General features: G+C 47.2%; 1 protein-coding gene across 1 annotated transcript in view; it reads right to left on the reverse strand.

Annotated features, from left to right (window-relative positions):
• Positions 1-4520: 4520 nt before the first annotated feature.
• LOC115328102 (4-coumarate--CoA ligase 1-like) overlaps positions 4521-18505 on the reverse strand; it is a 28333-nt gene continuing 14348 nt past the window's right edge. Inside the window, exons 7-9 of the mRNA XM_040213891.1 lie at positions 15586-15730; positions 8382-8642; positions 4521-4657 (exon numbers count right to left, since the gene is read on the reverse strand). Of these exons, the coding sequence (XP_040069825.1) occupies positions 4521-4657; positions 8382-8642; positions 15586-15730 (543 nt within the window). The remainder of the gene's footprint in view (positions 4658-8381; positions 8643-15585; positions 15731-18505) is intronic.

An 18505-nucleotide genomic window follows, 5' to 3' on the forward strand; every position in this document is an offset into this window, starting at 1 on the left:
ATGTCCCACTAAAACAATATTAGTATATTCTTCAAGTTGAATTATGAGCTTAGTTGACTAGATATTAGGTGAACTTTTAAATAAAAGTATATTTGGTAGACATCGAGATACTAATTAAACTCAGCCGGAAGCACGGAGACAAATTCGGAAAAACTGAAGAGTGTCTTCGTCGGAGATTCACGCAGATCTTCTCTTCATTGAACGTGACTTCGAATCCTGAACGGGGAAATTGAGTATTTCTGGTGGCCGGACAACCATGAGCAATGTAGACGTATATTGCTGCTGGTTTCGACGGGGGTATAATATAAATATTGGAGGCGCGATAGATCAAAATGTCGTGACAGCTTCTTCTAACTTTGCGAGACGCGTCCCCCCCATTTTGAAAGCAGACAATTTCCCTCATTAATTGTACGCAGCGAGCAGGTTTTCCGGAATCAAGTAATTGCGAAAGCAGCCCAACTCGTTTCGAGTGGTCCAGAGGGTCTTTTCCAAGATGAATAGCCAACGCACCGACCGGCGTGGGTGGCTCAATCTTGAAGCTAATCGAACACAACCAAACTCAAGAAAAGAAGCTATAGCGAACCTTCCCATTCACTTGACTGCAACATTGGTGTTCCCTCCAGTGAAACACCTCGTCTGTCGTCCTCAGTCCACTGTTTTGCATCCTTATAGAGAAACCACTTATCAGTTACCAAGTGGTCGTCCCTTGTGATTCGAGACAGAAACAAGATCAAAACATTTTGCCGTGATTCCTCCCCATCCAAGAAATCGAAATTACGCGACCGTGTGTTGTGGAGTAAACGGGCGCTCAAACTCGTGATGGAAGAAAACAATCTACTAAGGCTTCACAACACGACTGAACGGTCAGGAAAACTTAAGAAATATTCGGACCTTCGTCAAATTACATTGTTCGCCACCGCGCCGACAACACGTGTCCGCCAAAGCCGCCACAGACGCGGAGAGGCGCAAAGCGACCTGTTCCGGATGGTTCCCGATTTTCCCACTTGGTGGCGTCCGTTTTGCTGGAGTCACGAATATTTTCATGTTCCTCTCTGTTCGAGTCTTTTCATTTGTCTAGTCACATGTGGGAGCCATGGTGGGAGACTAAAAGAACACTCTGAGCCGTGATTTCTAACAAATTCTTGGCAGAAACCCGGTTTGTAGACCAAGGCAAGCAATGTCATCTCGCGGTTTGCACCAACCTTGATGCTTTCCAGTATCAAACCACGATCACTTTAAAGAGATTGCCCGTAAAAGCCGTAAGCTATTAGGCTTTTTCGCTGGTCACGTAGAGTGAGCTAAAATATATTACAATATTTTATATTTACTTCATTACAACGTGCCTTAATGTTTCTTGAATAAATTATGAACTTCAAAAGGCAGCTGCACGCCACATTTTACATGTATCTGTGGCTTGTCGTGTCATTGCGTCCCTGCAAGCATGGTAATGTCAGAGTCGCGGGCATTCCCGGCTTTGATCAACATGGTTGACGGTGCTTACAAATATCATCGTCGACGGACTCAGCTTCTTTCAATACCATAGATCTTGTCTTTCTCTCAACGAGGTTGCTTTACTGAGACAGCACTCAAGAGCTGTCGTAGCTCTCTTTGCATGATGTTCGTCAGAGCTTTCGCTGTTGCCAACAAAAACGCCCTGTGTTTTGTGGGTGCAATTCCAGGAGTTGGGCTCTGTTTAAAATTGAATTACTTGAGCGGGGGAGGATTCAAAGTTCCGATATTGTGCGCAGGATATTCCTAAAAGCAATGACAATATAATTTATTTGTTTTCTGAACCACACAATTTTACCGGAGGATCTCTTTAAAATTTGAATGTATGGTAGCCAACGGCGGAGCGAGTCACGAGCATCGAATAGAGTTTTGTTGAACAGTGTTTGCACATCCGTAACGGTACGACGGACCTTCCGGTACGAACCGCGCATCTGCGAGTCTTCTGTGGTAGCATATGTGGAGGCCGTATCAGAGGGCCCATCGCACCGTATCGATGAGGAAAGATTGTTCTTTAAACCTTTCTAATGATCGCTCCTAAGCCTATCTGATTGTCCGCGATGACAGCGCAGCAGAGGTTGGTTGCAGTATCTCTCCACGGGGCGCGGCGCCGCCGGGGCTGAGATCCGCTCTGATAGGAAGCCGAAACTTAAAAACTCGTCAACTTTGTGCGGTTTTTCAGAAAGCCATAAAATTCTTCGATCTGCAATTCGTTGATTTAGTGCTTTTCGATGATGCTGAGCAATTTCCTTTTTAAAGCCATGCCCTAAAACACAATATTAAAAAGGTATTTACGCAAAATTAATTAACAACTTCATTATCCCGGACTTTAATAATTTTCCTAAATGGGCCCCTGGCCCAGGACCAAAACGCCACAAGCCTTTTTTCGTTGCGATGAGTAGTTTTCGCAGGAGCGATTTGGCCTGCGTTCTCTGAAACACCCTATATATATTGTCACGGGTGGTGACAAAACAACTATAAATAAACTGGAAGAAATAAAAGTTTACAAAAGATAATAACACAGCGTCGCGGGCGTCGAAGTCGGCGTAGCAGCAGAGTCGAACGCTGGGGCGAAACTGACTGTTGCTTACCACGCGGGGCCCCTTATGTACATGCGTGGCCTTCTTGAATTATCGGCGTAGAAAGTTCGACGCGTAGAACATTGGGACCTCAAACAAGCCCAACAGGATTCTCGAATTTACCAAAATACTAGTGAGCAGGAATGAGAGCCAGGTACGATAACCATTAGGCCACGCACGCGGCAATATATATAAGAAATAGGTGACATGCCTCTACGCATTTATATACCATAAACCGCGAGCTCGCTTGCGAGCAGGGGCCACTTTTTCCGCAGCTGTACCATTTGGAAGAAGAAATAATTGTTACCACAGATATATTTCTACAGCCGGCAGTTAGTCGCTCACAATGAACGTCTGTTGTCTCAGCTGTAGATGAGCAATTTAGCCAGCGCACTGCAACCGCTAACCTGGGGTTTAACGTGCAGCACGCAGTAGGGATGCACGACCGCACGTCGGTACGATGTTCAACCAGATCGAAATGGGGACAATGAGCACAGGATCCCTGGTATCTGCAGCGCGAGCTTTCGCTCCACATGCTACAAAGTGGTGCAGGTTAGCCCCCTCGGCCACCGATTACCCTTAGAAAAAAGATAAATCTGCGCACGTTACATCAAACTAAAAAGAGCAATACACTGACACAATGAAATGTTACGTGCAGCGTTGATCAGCGTTAGTTAGGGTTGTCTACACAACACGAAGAGCCGCTGAGCGCTTTGGTCAACCTTGCGAACGTGCAACTCACGACACCAGATGGCACGGCTTCTTCTGGCAGATGGCACTACTGGTACGCGAGGCCATGGACTCGGATGGTCCATTTCATTTTGTTGATAACGCGACGTACCTCGTATGTGTGATTCCCTAGTTTGTGCTGCGTCGTACCTGCTTCTAAACACGCGAACTAGGGGTGCAGAATGCTGGCACAATGAAATACAGACGCAGTGAATTAACTGGAAAGCTCTCTACGTCACTAGAGCGAAAACAACTGCAGGTGTGAGGTGGCAAGCAATGTCCGTGTGGCTTTTGTAAAGCTGCACCCCCCCCCCTCTCCCAGGTTCCCCCTTTTCCAACCAAAGCAACAAAAAAAAATGTTTTTTTTTGTATATCGGGTATACTTCAAGGAAAATGCGGTTCGTGTCAGTGACCGCTTTTGTTGAAAACATCATTATTGCACAAAGGCCGGAGAGAGCGGAAGAGGCTGTGGGTAAAAACGTCCGTTACCGGCCACAACTGTTTTAATCCTAAAAAGTGCTCTAGACTTAAAACTGCACCCCTATTTGCAAGTGACAGCGAGGGTATAGCGCTCTAAACAATTGACTAGCTTCTGAAGTAAGCCGTTACGGGCTGTTGATTAATAGTGTAGATACTCACGTTCAGAGACAGGTCGTGTTTGTAAAACATATATTCTAAAGCAAAAATAAATCCAAAATCACATTACAATTTTACTTTTGCGACATCCCTTGTCCACGCTTGTATGTTACAATAGCTAAAATCATACCCAAAAATTAAAATGGTAATGGTTTTTTCTCTTTCTTTTTTTTTTAAATCTGAGAAGTGTATTTTTTTTTTTGTTTTATTGCTCACGTTTTAATCTTTGTTTGCTATATATTGTCAGGAAAAGGAAAGCAAATTTGTCGAGCACGACTATCTCGCGTTCGTCTTCACGTGATAGCCCGGCCTCCATAAGTCTTTTGTGTGTAATAGGCTTGCCGTCTATATAATCAAAGGCATACTTCATCAAAAGCAAACTATATTATAGTACCATAAATAAAATCTTGTTTTATTATATCTAGATACGAATTTAAACGAACTCATTAACATAAGAATTACCTTGTGCATTTTTCTTTCTTCTTGTTTATTACAAGTGAAATACAGAAAGACCTTTATCGCAGGTTACATCCTGGTTTTCGTGTAACTTGTGGAGCCTGAGGAGCTCAACTATTTTTTCAACTTCTCTATTTCACGGGCCACTTTTTCTTTGAGGTCTTGTCTCAGGATCTTTCCGCCATCGGACTTGGGTAAAGATTTCATAAAGAAGACACCTCCATACAGCTGCTTGAACACTGCTGCTTGACCTTTGAAACAGAAAACCATATATAAAGACATAGAATCATCTAATCAATCTCCCCCAAGCTCAACACTCCACTCATATAACCGTTTTTTTTTTTTTTTTGCAGATGAAAGAGCAGAAAGACGTTTACGTTCGTGTTCATCTAATTTCGAAAATTATAGAAAAAGCATATGGCACGAACAAGACACATTTGATTTTTTAGTGCCCTTTGCATTGTATGGAGTAAGTAAACTAGTGCTTCTCTTCATTGTCACTTTCAAAGAGAAGTTAATGAAATGTAGCCAAGTCCAAGGGAATATCTGTTTCGACCTAGAAAGGATGTGTGCGCTGTGGCATTACGCAATGCAAAGCGTCATGCTTGCAATGCGTACTGCCAGAGCGCAGACTTAATTTTGAGGTCTAAACAGATGTTCCGCCACATCATTCGCTAAGCTGATTTCCCAGGTCGCAGAAATTGGCTCTTCGAGTGTTTTGCGGGTAAGTAGGCGCTCAGGCATTTCTTGGAGTGTAGATAATAGCCGGCTCTAATATGGTATCCAGAACATTATGAAGCAGAGGCTCAAGCAGAGCTAGTTGGTACATGTTAGGTATACACTCCGCGCGGGAACTATAGGGGGCGCTTTGAAAGCGCGCGTAGCGCCGCTAGCCGAGGAGCTGGCGTTCGACAGAGAGGCAGGCTCAGCAGCCTGCGGCGCCTTTTCGCGTGCGAAGCTGTGGCGGCGGAAGCGCGCAAGGACGGAACTTTAGCTTTTTAGGCCGATAAGGTGAGGATGACATTGCATTAGTGTTAAGGCAGATTTAAGAAGGGCATCTAGCTTTGAGTCGTCAATAGGGATAATTTCTCTAGTTGCGGTCGAAAAAGGGGTTTGGGCAATTTTTCCGAAAAGCAAGATGGCAGCCACCATAATTGCTCTCAGTGGGAAATTTGTTTCGCTCGTCGCTGTGAGGGTGGTGGGAGGATGATATTTGGAGGCAAGTGAGATGTTCACTAAATTCGTGCACTAAGTGGGCCAAGTTTTATTAGGACAGCAAGTGCGAAAGTTATGGTTCGAACGAATAAAGTAATAAAGCTGTCAGGAATATCCCATAATGGACCCAAAATGTTGTGTTATAACCGGGCTGTGCGAAGTGCAGATTTAGACACGCAGGTTCTTGGACATGGCCGTAACTTGACACAACAGTTATAATAGCAAAAATAGGTGGCATAGGGGAACCAGGTGGAAATTTGGTTTGGGCGGCGTAACGGAATGGGAAACGATTTTGGCCGTGAAAGGCCTGTCAAGAGAGTACCACTGATCGTGGAAGATGGAGACCTTACAGGTAGGAAGGGACTAGTGCACTGTACTTCCAATTGAAACACCTTTACGGAAGGTGGCTTCAAAACCGAGAAAACCAAGTTGCCGGCCAACACACGGTTTGGCCGTCACAGACTTTTGCGGTGAGCTGTTGTGTAGTAATCTGGTTGTGCGAGGTGCTGATTTTCGGCCCACAGGTACTTGGACAACCGTAACTCGACAAAACACTTATTATACCTAAAAAAGGTGGTATGGTTTAACCAGGTGGAAATATTTTTGGCCGGCGTAACTAAATGGGAACCGTTTTTGACCGTCAAATGCTGTCAAGAGAATACCACTCATCATGGCCGGGAGGTGCACACTTTACAGGTAGGATGGGATCAGTGAATGGTACTTCCAGTTCGAACAACTTTGCGATAGATGGCTCTAAAGCCGAGAAAAAAATTGTTATCTGCGCAACTCGGGGTGTCAGCGTTTCCACATCGAAAAGAAGGCTGAGCGAAAAAAAAAAAGTACACCACATAAACTTCCATACTCAATCGTCGATTGTCCAGTGATCCCAAGTTTCATTGTAGTTTTCCTTAGATTCATATTTTTCCCTTTTTTAACCCTTCGAATCTTTCTTCATGAAGTACAGACTGCGTGCCATACTGGTCCGGAAATATCAACCACACGTGCGATGGGGACGAAACTTCTTTCGAGGGCATTCCTTCAACGAAATTCGCACTAAATACCCGCGAGTGTGGAATGGCATTTCAGTGCGAGCTGAGATATGTAGGTGTTACTGGTACGAAAACAAACGCAGAGCGCAAAGCGGCAGTGTAGAATATGCCAGCAGTGCCGACGCAGTGGCAGACATGATTGGGAGACCAAACTTCTCGTGTCGTACGGCATGGGTCCATCGCGGTCGCTGTCCCACAAAACATCGTCGAGGTGAAAAACTGTGAACCTGCGTCCCCACGAGGTACGACGCATTACTATTGGAGCACTTAACGACGCAGCAGTTCATGCTGTCAACCCAGCGCAACCGCACCGCTCCGACTTCAATGCATACCAACGTACGCGGCGTGTTTTCGCTTCGCTCGGGCTCTCACTGCCTACCTTCGGTAACGGCCGCGCGCCGGCGCCCCGGTCGCGTCGCACGTAGTGTGTCAGCTAGAACATAAACACGAACACCACTATAACTATATAAAGGAACAAAAACACAGCTGCATGTGTTTGTCCCTTTTTATAGTTAGCGTTCATTTTTATGTTCTACCTGACACTTTACGTTTTTGAAGGTTATTTGTGGCATCAAATGTTTATTGAATGCTTCGAAATCTTCTGATTAAGAAAATAGCTCTTTCAAATAAAAACTATTATCTAATATGGGCAGTGTTATATATATATATATATATATATATATATATATATATATATATATATATATAGAGAGAGATATATATATATATATATATATATATATATATATATATATATATATATATATATATATATATATATACGGTGTTTTTATTTCAGCTTTACAGGTTTCGGTTCGAATCGAATATATCACAACGTCATTCATGAGCTTTGCGGTGCAAAGACAATGGCTAACGCAACCTACAACCTCTTTTCGCTGCTGACGCTAGGGATGACTCTGCGCTCTTCGATTCGAACACCCATAATATATTGTGAACGAACAGGGAAGCGAGTGAATATTGAATTTATTGCATTAATGTTAGGGAAAAGGAAAGGAAAAAAGAGCTGGCACAAATCGGGCCAGGAGAGGCCGAATTTTTTGCCAGCTCTCTTTTCTTTCCCTTCCCCTAGCTGTAATGCAATAAATTCAATAGCCACTCCCTCCCCTCTTTGTTCACAATATTATTACAGCTGCACTTGTGAATCTTACCTCACTCCACATATAAATATTTATAATCATAATAAAAACCAAACAGTTACTTTTCTCATGTACAGAAAGCATGGCATAGCTTCTTACAAACAATGACTGCACAAAACAAATAAATTGCTAATTTACGCGATAAGTGTTGCCTCCGTATTACTCCCGCTATTTTCTAGAGGTGTGTTTTTTCATTTCAAATATTTTATTCTATACATGTAGTTAATTTTGTAGGATCCTGTGCCTACTGGACAAATATGGGGAGAAAGAGGTGGGGAGAGGGAGGGAGGGGAGAGAATGGAAGCTCTAAATAATTGGAGGAAGGTGGGAGAGAGGGGAGAAGGAAGGGGAGCGAGAGTAAAGGCGGCAGGGGGGAGGGGAGAGCACCCGAGAGATTTCTAGTTATCATTTGCATTAATAGTTAGAGCTCATAGGCCGTTTTTTCCAAAACCAAATATGTGCGTGATACTAAAAGGGTAAGCTTTGGAATGTGCAAGTTAGACACGCACATATCACATCATGAACAAAGTTGGAATATCGGAAACATGGCATACCAGCAATGAGTTCCTTCAATTCTGTCGCCACACTCTCCAGGTTTTTCTCGAAGCCGTCTTTGACAACTACACAGGCTGTTGGAGCCTCGCCATACTTGGAGCTGGGAACACCCACAACTACGGCCTCTGCAACAGCCTCATGGGTCAATAACATTTCTTCCAGCTCAGCAGGGGTGACGACATTATCCATGCATTTTATCATCTGTTTCAATCTCTCGGTAACATAGATCCGACCTTCAGCGTCGTAGTAGCCTAAATCTCCTGAAAATCAAAATGTAATGTTGTCAGTACTTATCCCTCTGTGTTCAGTGGCCTCGCGGTAAAATAAACACACAAGCACACCTTTTTTTTCTATTACGCGGTTTCTTTTTTGGGCATTGCAAATAGAAATTTGGATATAAAATTTTTAACTTGTACATAAATCCTTCGCCACTCTCTATGACTGTTCGATTCAAATTCGATTTGAGGAGAAACGTCAGTAATCCCACACATCAAATCACTTATTTAGAATAAGAGTCGTTTAAAAACCAATTATAATTGATTGGTTTAACGTCCCATGGAGCTTGAATCGATGCCCCACGAGAGAATTAGTCACCCCTCAACCATCATTGTTGTAGTCACTGTGGGGATTTGCGGCAAGTGTTGTTTAGGTTCGCTGCCTCGTGAGGGGCTCGAACACAAGCCGAGGACGATGATACCATGCCTAAATAGATATTTCTTTCGTAACGAACGCTCGCTGCATTGCGTGCATAAACGTTAGAAAGTGCACACTGACTATCGGCCATATGTATAACAACGCAGAAACAGAAGACCAGCAGATGCCGTATCTCAATGACTGCAGATCGGTGTCTAGAAATGTGCCCCTCCACGCTTCCGTGCGCACACCTAGCACACAGCGGTGGAAAGTGAAGTAGGATTGTAGTGAATTCTGATGTCATGTAAAACTTATATTGCTACGCATGACAATTGATGAGGCGGGGAAACCTGATGCAAACCGAACGTTTAATGGGGAGAACTTGAGCCCAAACACAGAATAGAAAAAGGCTAGCGTCGCAGGCGTCGATCGCGGCGAAGCAGGAGGATCGAATGCTGAGGCGATACTTACCCCGGCTCGCCAGGCGCAGAGCCGTATATGGGGAGAGTTTGGCCAGTCTATGATCTCGCCGCCGTAACGCTCTCCTCCCAAGTGAGCCGATCAGCACGCGGCGTAGAGCGAGAGGCATGAGCGCATGAGCGTGAACTCCCGAATCGACAACGCCATCTCTCGGCGACTAGCGGCAAACGCCCGAGGGTTCCAACTCCGGTCACAAATGCATGGGGAATGTGAGAAAATTGCCGTTTCTTGAATATTTGGGGATGTACAGAACATAGAGTTATTATAATGTACGCTAGAGGTTCAAGTGGCGCTAGTGTGCTGACGCAAATTGAAGCAGACAGCAACCAGTCTAAAATTGACTTCCGGTAATGCATTTCTACGGGAAAAAGTGAGCGCATTTTCTCTCTGCGCTCGATCATAATAGCAAATATCCCGAATAATTCGTACGTACTAGGTAGCTTGGAACATTTCTCAGTCAGGCCGACGAAATAATTGGTCAGTTACTGCGTTTTTCTTTCAAATTCATCGCATTAAAAACGGTGCTAAAACAGCTTCGTACGTGTATTTATGTGCACTGTCGGACACTGTTAGCGCGAACACGACGTCGGCGCTTTTCAGCGTGGGGGATATACGTGCCAAACGAACGAAGAACATCTGGAAATTAAGAAAGACGGCAAGAACTACGCAGTAACACCGGATCAGTAACTACACGTGCATATACGATCAAAATTAACTGAAGGCAACGTAATCTATTCCTATTTTAAATAAGTAAGTACCGTTTTATTCTTTCTGCTCTGAGCGAAGCTGCTTGTTCTACGTTCAAAATATCACTCGCACGCTCGAAATCTTTGAGAACAAGTGCCCGATAAAAGCTGCTCGGCAGAGAAAACAATACGAAGAGACAACTTTTATAGCCCACGGACTTTATTCTCTACGTTTTGAACGTTTTTATCCGCTCATGCACGACGGGGTCATTTTTATATAGTGACAGGACTGGCATATTATCAATATATAAGCGTCACCGGATTGCTGGCGAGCCTTGAATACACTCTACATTCCTTTCGATTGTAATTTTGCTTCGAATCGTCGCTTGTTTTTACACACCTGCTGCGGAACACACGTTTGGGACTGAAACGTAGCGAAGTTAAACATCGGTCACTGATGAAGAAAAATGCGCTAACTAAAGCAATTACACTTTTACAGTGTTAATCAAGGTACATACTATTCGGTGCGACCCAAATAGCCAAAGTGTTCAGTGTTATTTTCCGGCGAAGAGACAAAATGCACGCGCGCTTTCCCATAGGAATACACAGGAAGACTGGAAAAGTAGACTGGTTGCTGTCTGCTTCAATTTGCGTCACGGAAGTCGCATAGACACTAGCGCCAGTTGAACCTCTAGCGTACATTATAATAACTCTATGGTACAGAACGACAATAGTTTTTTGACATAATAAAGGAACTGTTTATAATAATTTGCGCTACGTTGTGGGCCATTTAATAACGTAATTTGTTTTAAAAAAATGCCTGAGCGGCATTGTGCAGCAAACGACGCGTCGACGTCACAGCGTTCACGTGACCCGCTCCAGCCAATCCATAAAGTCCATCTCCGCTGCGCAAAACAATCGTCTGCTTCAAACGCCATTGCCTTGGAAATTGCCTTCTCAAAATTTTCACATGCGTCCCATATTATTAAAACTTTGATGAAGTGTTTAGTAGTTTACCAACTTTACGACAGACTAGTTTTGAAAAGTGTGAACTCGCCGCTTATTTTTCAATGAGCCGTGTTGAGTCGATCTCCATGTATTCTCCCATAGGGTGTGCCGCCTCCTGGAACCCTGAGTACCACGTGACTCGCGCCGACCTGCTCTGTCGGCCAGGTTGTCGGCGAAACACGCGGATCAAAAGATTGCGCTACTCTGCTCCATAGGAGCTATATAGTGCTCTAGCTCCCACCCGAGTATGGAGGGCCGCCATCTTCGATCATTCTCCCGGCGGAATGCGTATGGTCGGCATCTAAATCTCGATTATTGCCTTTTATATCGCTGGCTCTGGCAAGAAAATGACATTCTGTTATTCCTCGGTGGGTGAAAAAGTTAATAAATTGAGATTTTTCGGCGTATGGCCACAAACTTTTATTCAGGCGAAAAAGAAGTCGGCCCGTAGCAGACGACGCGTAGCCTCAGCAGTGCTCTTCTCCGTCCTGTCTCCGACAACGTTGCTCAAATATGGCGGTCCTCTCCTTTCCGCTCCCTTCATTCTCTCTCGCTTCTTCTGCGCTCTCCTCCCTTTCATTTCCTTTTCTCCTCTCCGGCGCCTTCGTCGCCACACCCACTGGCCAAACTCTCCCAATATACGGCTCTGTCCACGCGAAGCCCCCTTATGTACTCGCGTGGGCTTCGGGAACGTTCGGCATAGAACATTCGGCCCCTAAAACATTCGGCGCCTGGAACATTCAGCGCTTAGAACATTCGGCGCCTAGAACATTCGACGCCTAGAACATTCGGCGCCAAGAACATTTGGCGCCAAGAACATTCGGCGCCTAGAACATTCGGCGCCTAGAACATTCGGCGCCTAGAACATTCGGCAACTAGAACATTCGGCGACTAGAACATTCGCCACCTAGAACATTCGGCGCCTAGAACATTTGACGCCTAGAACATTCGGCGCCTAGAACATTCGGCGACTAGAACATTCGGCGACTAGAACATTCGGCGCCTAGAACATTCGGCGCCTAGAACATTCGGCGCCTAGAACATTCGGCGCCTAGAACATTCGGCGACTAGAACATTCGGAGACTAGAACATTCGGCGACTAGAACATTCGGCGCCTAGAACATTCGGCGACTAGAACATTCGGCGACTAGAACATTCGGCGCCTAGAACATTCGGCGCCTAGACCGTTCGGCGACTAGAGCATTCGGCGACTAGAACATTCGGCAACTAGAACATTCGGCGACTAAAGCATTCGGCGACTAGAACATTCGGCGCCTAGAACATTCGGCGCCTAGAACATTTGGCGCCTAGAACATTCAGCGACTAGAACATTCGGCGACTAGAACATTTGGCGACTAGAACATTTGGCGACTAGAACATTCGGCGACTAGAACATTCGGCGCCTAGAACATTCGGCGCCTAGAACATTCGGCGACTAGAACATTCGGCGCCTAGAACATTCGGCGACTAGAACATTCGGAGACTAGAACATTCGGCGACTAGAACATTCGGCGCCTAGAACATTCGGCGACTAGAACATTCGGCGACTAGAACATTCGGCGCCTAGAACATTCGGCGCCTAGACCGTTCGGCGACTAGAGCATTCGGCGACTAGAACATTCGGCGACTAGAACATTCGGCGACTAGAGCATTCGGCGACTAGAACATTCGGCGCCTAGAACATTCGGCGCCTAGAACATTTGGCGCCTAGAACATTCCGCGACTAGAACATTCGGCGACTAGAACATTTGGCGACTAGAACATTCGGTGACTAGAACATTCGGCGACTAGAACATTCGGCGACTAGAACATTCGGCGACTAGAACATTCGGCGACTAGAGCATTCGGCGACTAGAACATTCGGCGCCTAGAACATTCGGCGCCTAGAACATTTGGCGCCTAGAACATTCAGCGACTAGAACATTCGGCGACTAGAACATTCGGCGACTAGAACATTCGGCGACTAGAGCATTCGGCGACTAGAACATTCGGCGCCTAGAACATTCGGCGCCTAGAACATTCGGCGCCTAGAACATTCGGCGCCTAGAACATTCGGCGCCTAGAACATTCGGCGACTAGAACATTCGGAGACTAGAACATTCGGCGCCTAGAACATTCGGCGCCTAGAACATTCGGCGACTAGAACATTCGGCGACTAGAACATTCGGCGCCTAGAACATTCGGCGCCTAGACCGTTCGGCGACTAGAGCATTCGGCGACTAGAACATTCGGCGACTAGAACATTCGGCGACTAGAGCATTCGGCGACTAGAACATTCGGCGCCTAGAACATTCGGCGCCTAGAACATTTGGCGCCTAGAACATTCAGCGACTAGAACATTCGGCGACTAGAACATTTGGCGACTAGAACATTTGGCGACTAGAACATTCGGCGACTAGAACATTCGGCGCCTAGAACATTCGGCGCCTAGAACATTCGGCGACTAGAACATTCGGCGCCTAGAACATTCGGTGACTAGAATATTCGGCGCCTAGAACATTCGGTGCCTAGAACATTCGGCGCCTAGAACATTCGGCGACTAGAACATTCGGTGACTAGAACATTCGGCGCCCAGAACATTCGGTGCCTAAAACATTCTCCGCCTAGAACATTCGGCGACTAGAACATTCGGCGACTAGAACATTCGGCGACTAGAACATTCGGCGACTAGAACATTCGGCGACTAAAACATTCGGCGACTAGAACATTCGGCGACTAGAACATTCGGCGACTAGAACATTCGGCGCATAGTACATTCGGCGACTAGAACGTTTGGCGCCTAGAACATTTGGCGACTAGAACATTCGTCGCCTAGAGCATTCGGCGCCTAGAACATTCGGCGACTAGCACATTCGGCGCCTAGAACATTCAGCGACTAGAAAATTCGGCGACTAGAGCATTCGGCGCCTAGAACATTTCGCGACCAGAACATTCGGCGCCCAGAACATTCGGTGCCTAAAACATTCTTCGCCTAGAACATTCGGCGACTAGAACATTCGTCGACTAGAACATTCGGCGACTAGAACATTCGGCGACTAGAACATTCGGCGACTAGAACATTCGGCGCGTAGAACATTCGGCGACTAGAACATTTGGCGCCTAGAACATTCGGCGCCTAGAACATTCGGCGACTAGAACATTCGGGGTCTAGAACATTCGGCGACTCGAACATTCGGTGACTAGCACATTCGGCGCCTAGAACATTCAGTGACTAGAAAATTCGGCGACTAGAGCATTCGGCGCCTAGAACATTTGGCGACTAGAACATTCGTCGCCTAGAACATTCGGCGCCTAGAACATTCGGCGACTAGAACATTCGGCGCCTAGAACATTCGGCGCCTAGAACATTCAGCGCCTAGAACATTCGGCGACTAGAACATTTGGCGCCTAGAACATTCGGTGACTAGAACATTCGGAGACGAGAACATTCGGCGCCTAGAACATTCGGCGCCTAGAACATTCGGCGACTAGAACATTCGGCGACTAGAACATTCGGCGCCTAGAACATTCGGTGCCTAGAACATTCGGCGCCCAGAACATTCGGCGACTAGAACATTCGGCGCCTAGAACATTCGGCGCCTAGAACATTAGGCGACTAGAACATTTGGCGCCTAAAACATTCGGCGACTAGAACATTCGGCGCCTAGAACATTCGGCGTCTAGAGCATTCGGCGCCGAGAACATTCGGCGACTAGAACATTCGGCGACTAGAACATTCGGCGACAAGAACATTCGGCGCCTAGAACATTCGGCGCCTAGAACATTTGGCGCCTAGAACATTCGGCGCCTAGAACATTCGGCGCCTAGAACATTCGGCGCCTAGATTATTCGGCGCCTAGAATATTCGGCGACAAGAACATTCAGCGACTAGAACATTCGGCACCTATAACATTCGGATCTCAAATACGCACAGGGTTCTCGAATTTACTAGAATGCGAGAGTTACAGAGATAATATAAAAGTGAACGTCCGCTGCCAGGAATCGGACCGTGGCCCTTTACGTGGGAACCAAGCACGATAACAATTCGGCCACGGGTGTGCTGCCTGCTTCGTCAGCTGCGCGCGCGGCAATATTTTATTAATAAAGCCTGCTATAATGTTCTCTACGGTGTTTCCATTTCCACGAATGTTCTCTACATTGTTAACCGAATGTCAAACCGCATAGTTTTGGAAGTGGTTATATGGTTAATCTGGGGGGTACCCCTACTCGTGTCAGCATGTTTTACAGTACGTATTTACAGCGTCATACAACGGATGTGCTATGGGCTAATGAACATTAAGTGCATAATGACACTCCGCTTTCACGAAAATTTAGGCGCAATAGAAATATTTGGATCTGATCGAGGAAGCCGCAGTCTTGTGATTGGGAATGAAAAAAAAAATAGAGCACGTCGTACCTGTACGAAACCATCCATCCTTGCTCAAGACCTCAGCGGTAGCTTCAGGGCGCCCATAGTAGCCCTTCATGACGCCTCGGGCATGAACCGCAACCTCACCACTATGATAGGGGCCGAGAGAGTCTCCGCTGGTTATGTCCATAACCTGGGTCATCATGGTAGGTCATCATAGTAGGGCACTACCGTTTCCGGAAATAGTCAAATATCTGTAACAACCTATGTTAGTGAGATAGATGAACAAAAAAAAACAATTGTCTTAGCATGAAAGTTGAAGATAATAGAGGGTGATATACTAAAGTCAACCCAGGCCACCCAACGACGAAGCCCTACTTTAAAAAAGAGGAAACGTTAAAATATATGCAACGTTCGGAGAGTAAGCATACGTTAGCAAATCGGTACCGGAAACATAGGTACACCCGCCGGCAATATGAAGGTGAACGCCGGGCCGTCGACCGCTCCGTTCTATCAGCGCGATAACGCGGCTGCCGTGACGCCTTGTTTTCTTATCGCAATATGAAGGTGAACGCCGGACCGTCCACCGCTCCGTGCTATCAGAGCCATAACCTGGCTGCCAGGGCAGCCGCGTCATGGCGCAGATAGCATGGAGCGGTCGGCGGCCCGGCGTTCACCTTCATATCACACACGACTGAAAACTCCCGAATCACGGATCATGAGCGTTGCCTCGTATGCGGATTATACACCTTTTCCGCCTAACCTCGACCCAGCGCGTAACGTGCGTAGCCTCGACTCGGCGACTCGGCGCACAGCGGGAATAGTTCTTCCGGTTCTAACACTTCCGGTATGCGGGAGCAGGCCTAGCCGGCTGGCAAAATGCTGAAGTGGTGCGCGTTAAATGGGGTTTGAAGCCCCTGACAACGAAGTGAGTTGTAATAAGGTAGGTTAATACGTCAATGTATCATGTCCGCGCATATTTGGTCATCGGGCTGCGACTGCGCAGTCGTTGGCTGCAGCAGCAATTTCCGAAAATGGAAGATAGCGCTCGACAAATTGTGCACCGAACACAAGAAGTTGCAAAGCGTATGCGGCTGTAACGTATACACTTTGCATCGCTTCCCCGCTGATATCAGCGATGAAGCGATGGAATATCAGCACATAAAAAAAAATAGGCAGTATAGAAACGGACATTTACAAGTGCAGTAATAGGCCTGGACAAGTCAAATGTAGAACGAATTTTGCAGCTTGTGGTGCAAATGTAAGACCCTGGGTGTAATGATTGTTATTGGCTACTGAAGTTTTGTTTTTCATTCCGTTCATTCCTACGAGGATGTGCACTATAATTTTGTGTGTTGCGCGGTAGCGACGCCCGATAAAATACGTTAATGGAAACAATACGAAAAGAGGGCGCAAAATCGTCGTCGTCCTCCCCCCCCCCCCCTTTCACCCCCATCTCCTGAACATACCTCGGCAAACCTCACTCATGAGGGCCCTCACTCACCCTCACTCACCCTCATCTTCACAGGTGAGGTGAGGGTGAGTGAGTTTCTGAACCAGGAAAATTCATGAGTGTGAGGGTGAGTGAGGGTGAGTGAGGGCCGTGAGGGCTGTGAGGGTGGTGAGAGCCGTGAGGGCTGTGAGGGCGGTGAGGGCCGTGAGGGCCGTGAGGGCCTTGAGGGCGGTGAGGGCCGTGAGGGCTGTGAGGGCTGTGAGGGCCGTGAGGGCGGTGAGGGCTGTGAGGGCTGTGAGGGCGGTGAGGGCCGTGAGGGCCGTGAGGGCTGTGAGGGCTGTGAGGGCCGTGAGGGCGGTGAGGGCTGTGAGGGTGGTGAGGGCCGTGAGGGCGGTGAGGGCCGTGAGGGCCGTGAGCGCCATGAGGGCCATGAGGGCGGTGAGAGCGGTAAGGGGTATGAGGGCCATGAGTGCGTAAGGGGCGTGAGGGCGGTGAGTGGCGTGGGGGCCATGAGTGCGTGAGTGGTGTGAGGGCGGTGAGTGCGTGAGGGGTGTGAGGGCCATGAGTGCGTGAGGGCAGTGACATGAGAGGGGTGAGGGCCGTGAGGGCCGTGAGGGCGGTGAGTGAATGAGGTGTGTGAGGGCCATGAGTGCGTGAGGGCAGTAAGTGCGTGAGGGCGGTGAGTGCGTGAGGCGCCCTTCAGATCGAGCATCTTTCTCAGCAATTTCGGTGTTAATGGCGGGTTTTTCTCTTGCTTTCCCTAGATCGACACATATTGCTGAGATCGGGTCTGGCTCGAAATGAGCAAGCAACTCGGAACAATGCGAATACGTTTGAAGCGGCTGCATCCAATCAGGGACGCCAAATTTTCACGTGATAACTCGTGCCGGCGATGATGACACCAAAAGACTTGGTTCTGGTTTGAAATCGATCGTTTTTTTTGAAAATAAACTGTTTCAGAAAGGTGCATTAGTATCCTTAACGAGATTTAAATGCCCCACCCCATCTTAAATGTAAGATGGGGTGGGATTTGGAGGGATGTCCGGGGTTGAAAAGGACAGAAATTACAGGTGGCGGGGTAATGATCGGGGTACATGGCGTGAAGAAGGGTGCTGTGGGGACATGCGTTCGTCTGCAGTCTTAGGAGGGTGTGGGGCTTCATCTCCTGATAGTCTTGCTCTCAATGCCGGGCATTTTCTTCCGTCGTGACGGTAGTAGTATGGTATGTTGGCATATTTGATGGGTAGGTCAATCTTGGCGGTAACACGCGAGGTTGTTTTCTCTAGGGTAATATCCCGGTGCGTATGACTGCGAGCAGCGGCATGCGATGCCGCCTCATTACATTCGAAGGATTCGTGTCCGGGTACCCAGACGAGGTGTACTTCGGGAAACCGGGAGATGGTCTCCAGGATGCGTAGCGCTTTTTAGGAGAGCAGGCTGCGTGGGAGTCTGTGAGCACTGTGATGGAATCGTTGCCTGTCGTAACGGCTCGGACAAAGGCAATTTCCTCGGCGG

The sequence above is a fragment of the Ixodes scapularis genome, unplaced genomic scaffold, assembly GCF_016920785.2.
Source record: "Ixodes scapularis isolate PalLabHiFi unplaced genomic scaffold, ASM1692078v2 PGA_scaffold5__190_contigs__length_132052651, whole genome shotgun sequence".
NCBI classification, from domain to species: domain Eukaryota; kingdom Metazoa; phylum Arthropoda; class Arachnida; order Ixodida; family Ixodidae; genus Ixodes; species Ixodes scapularis.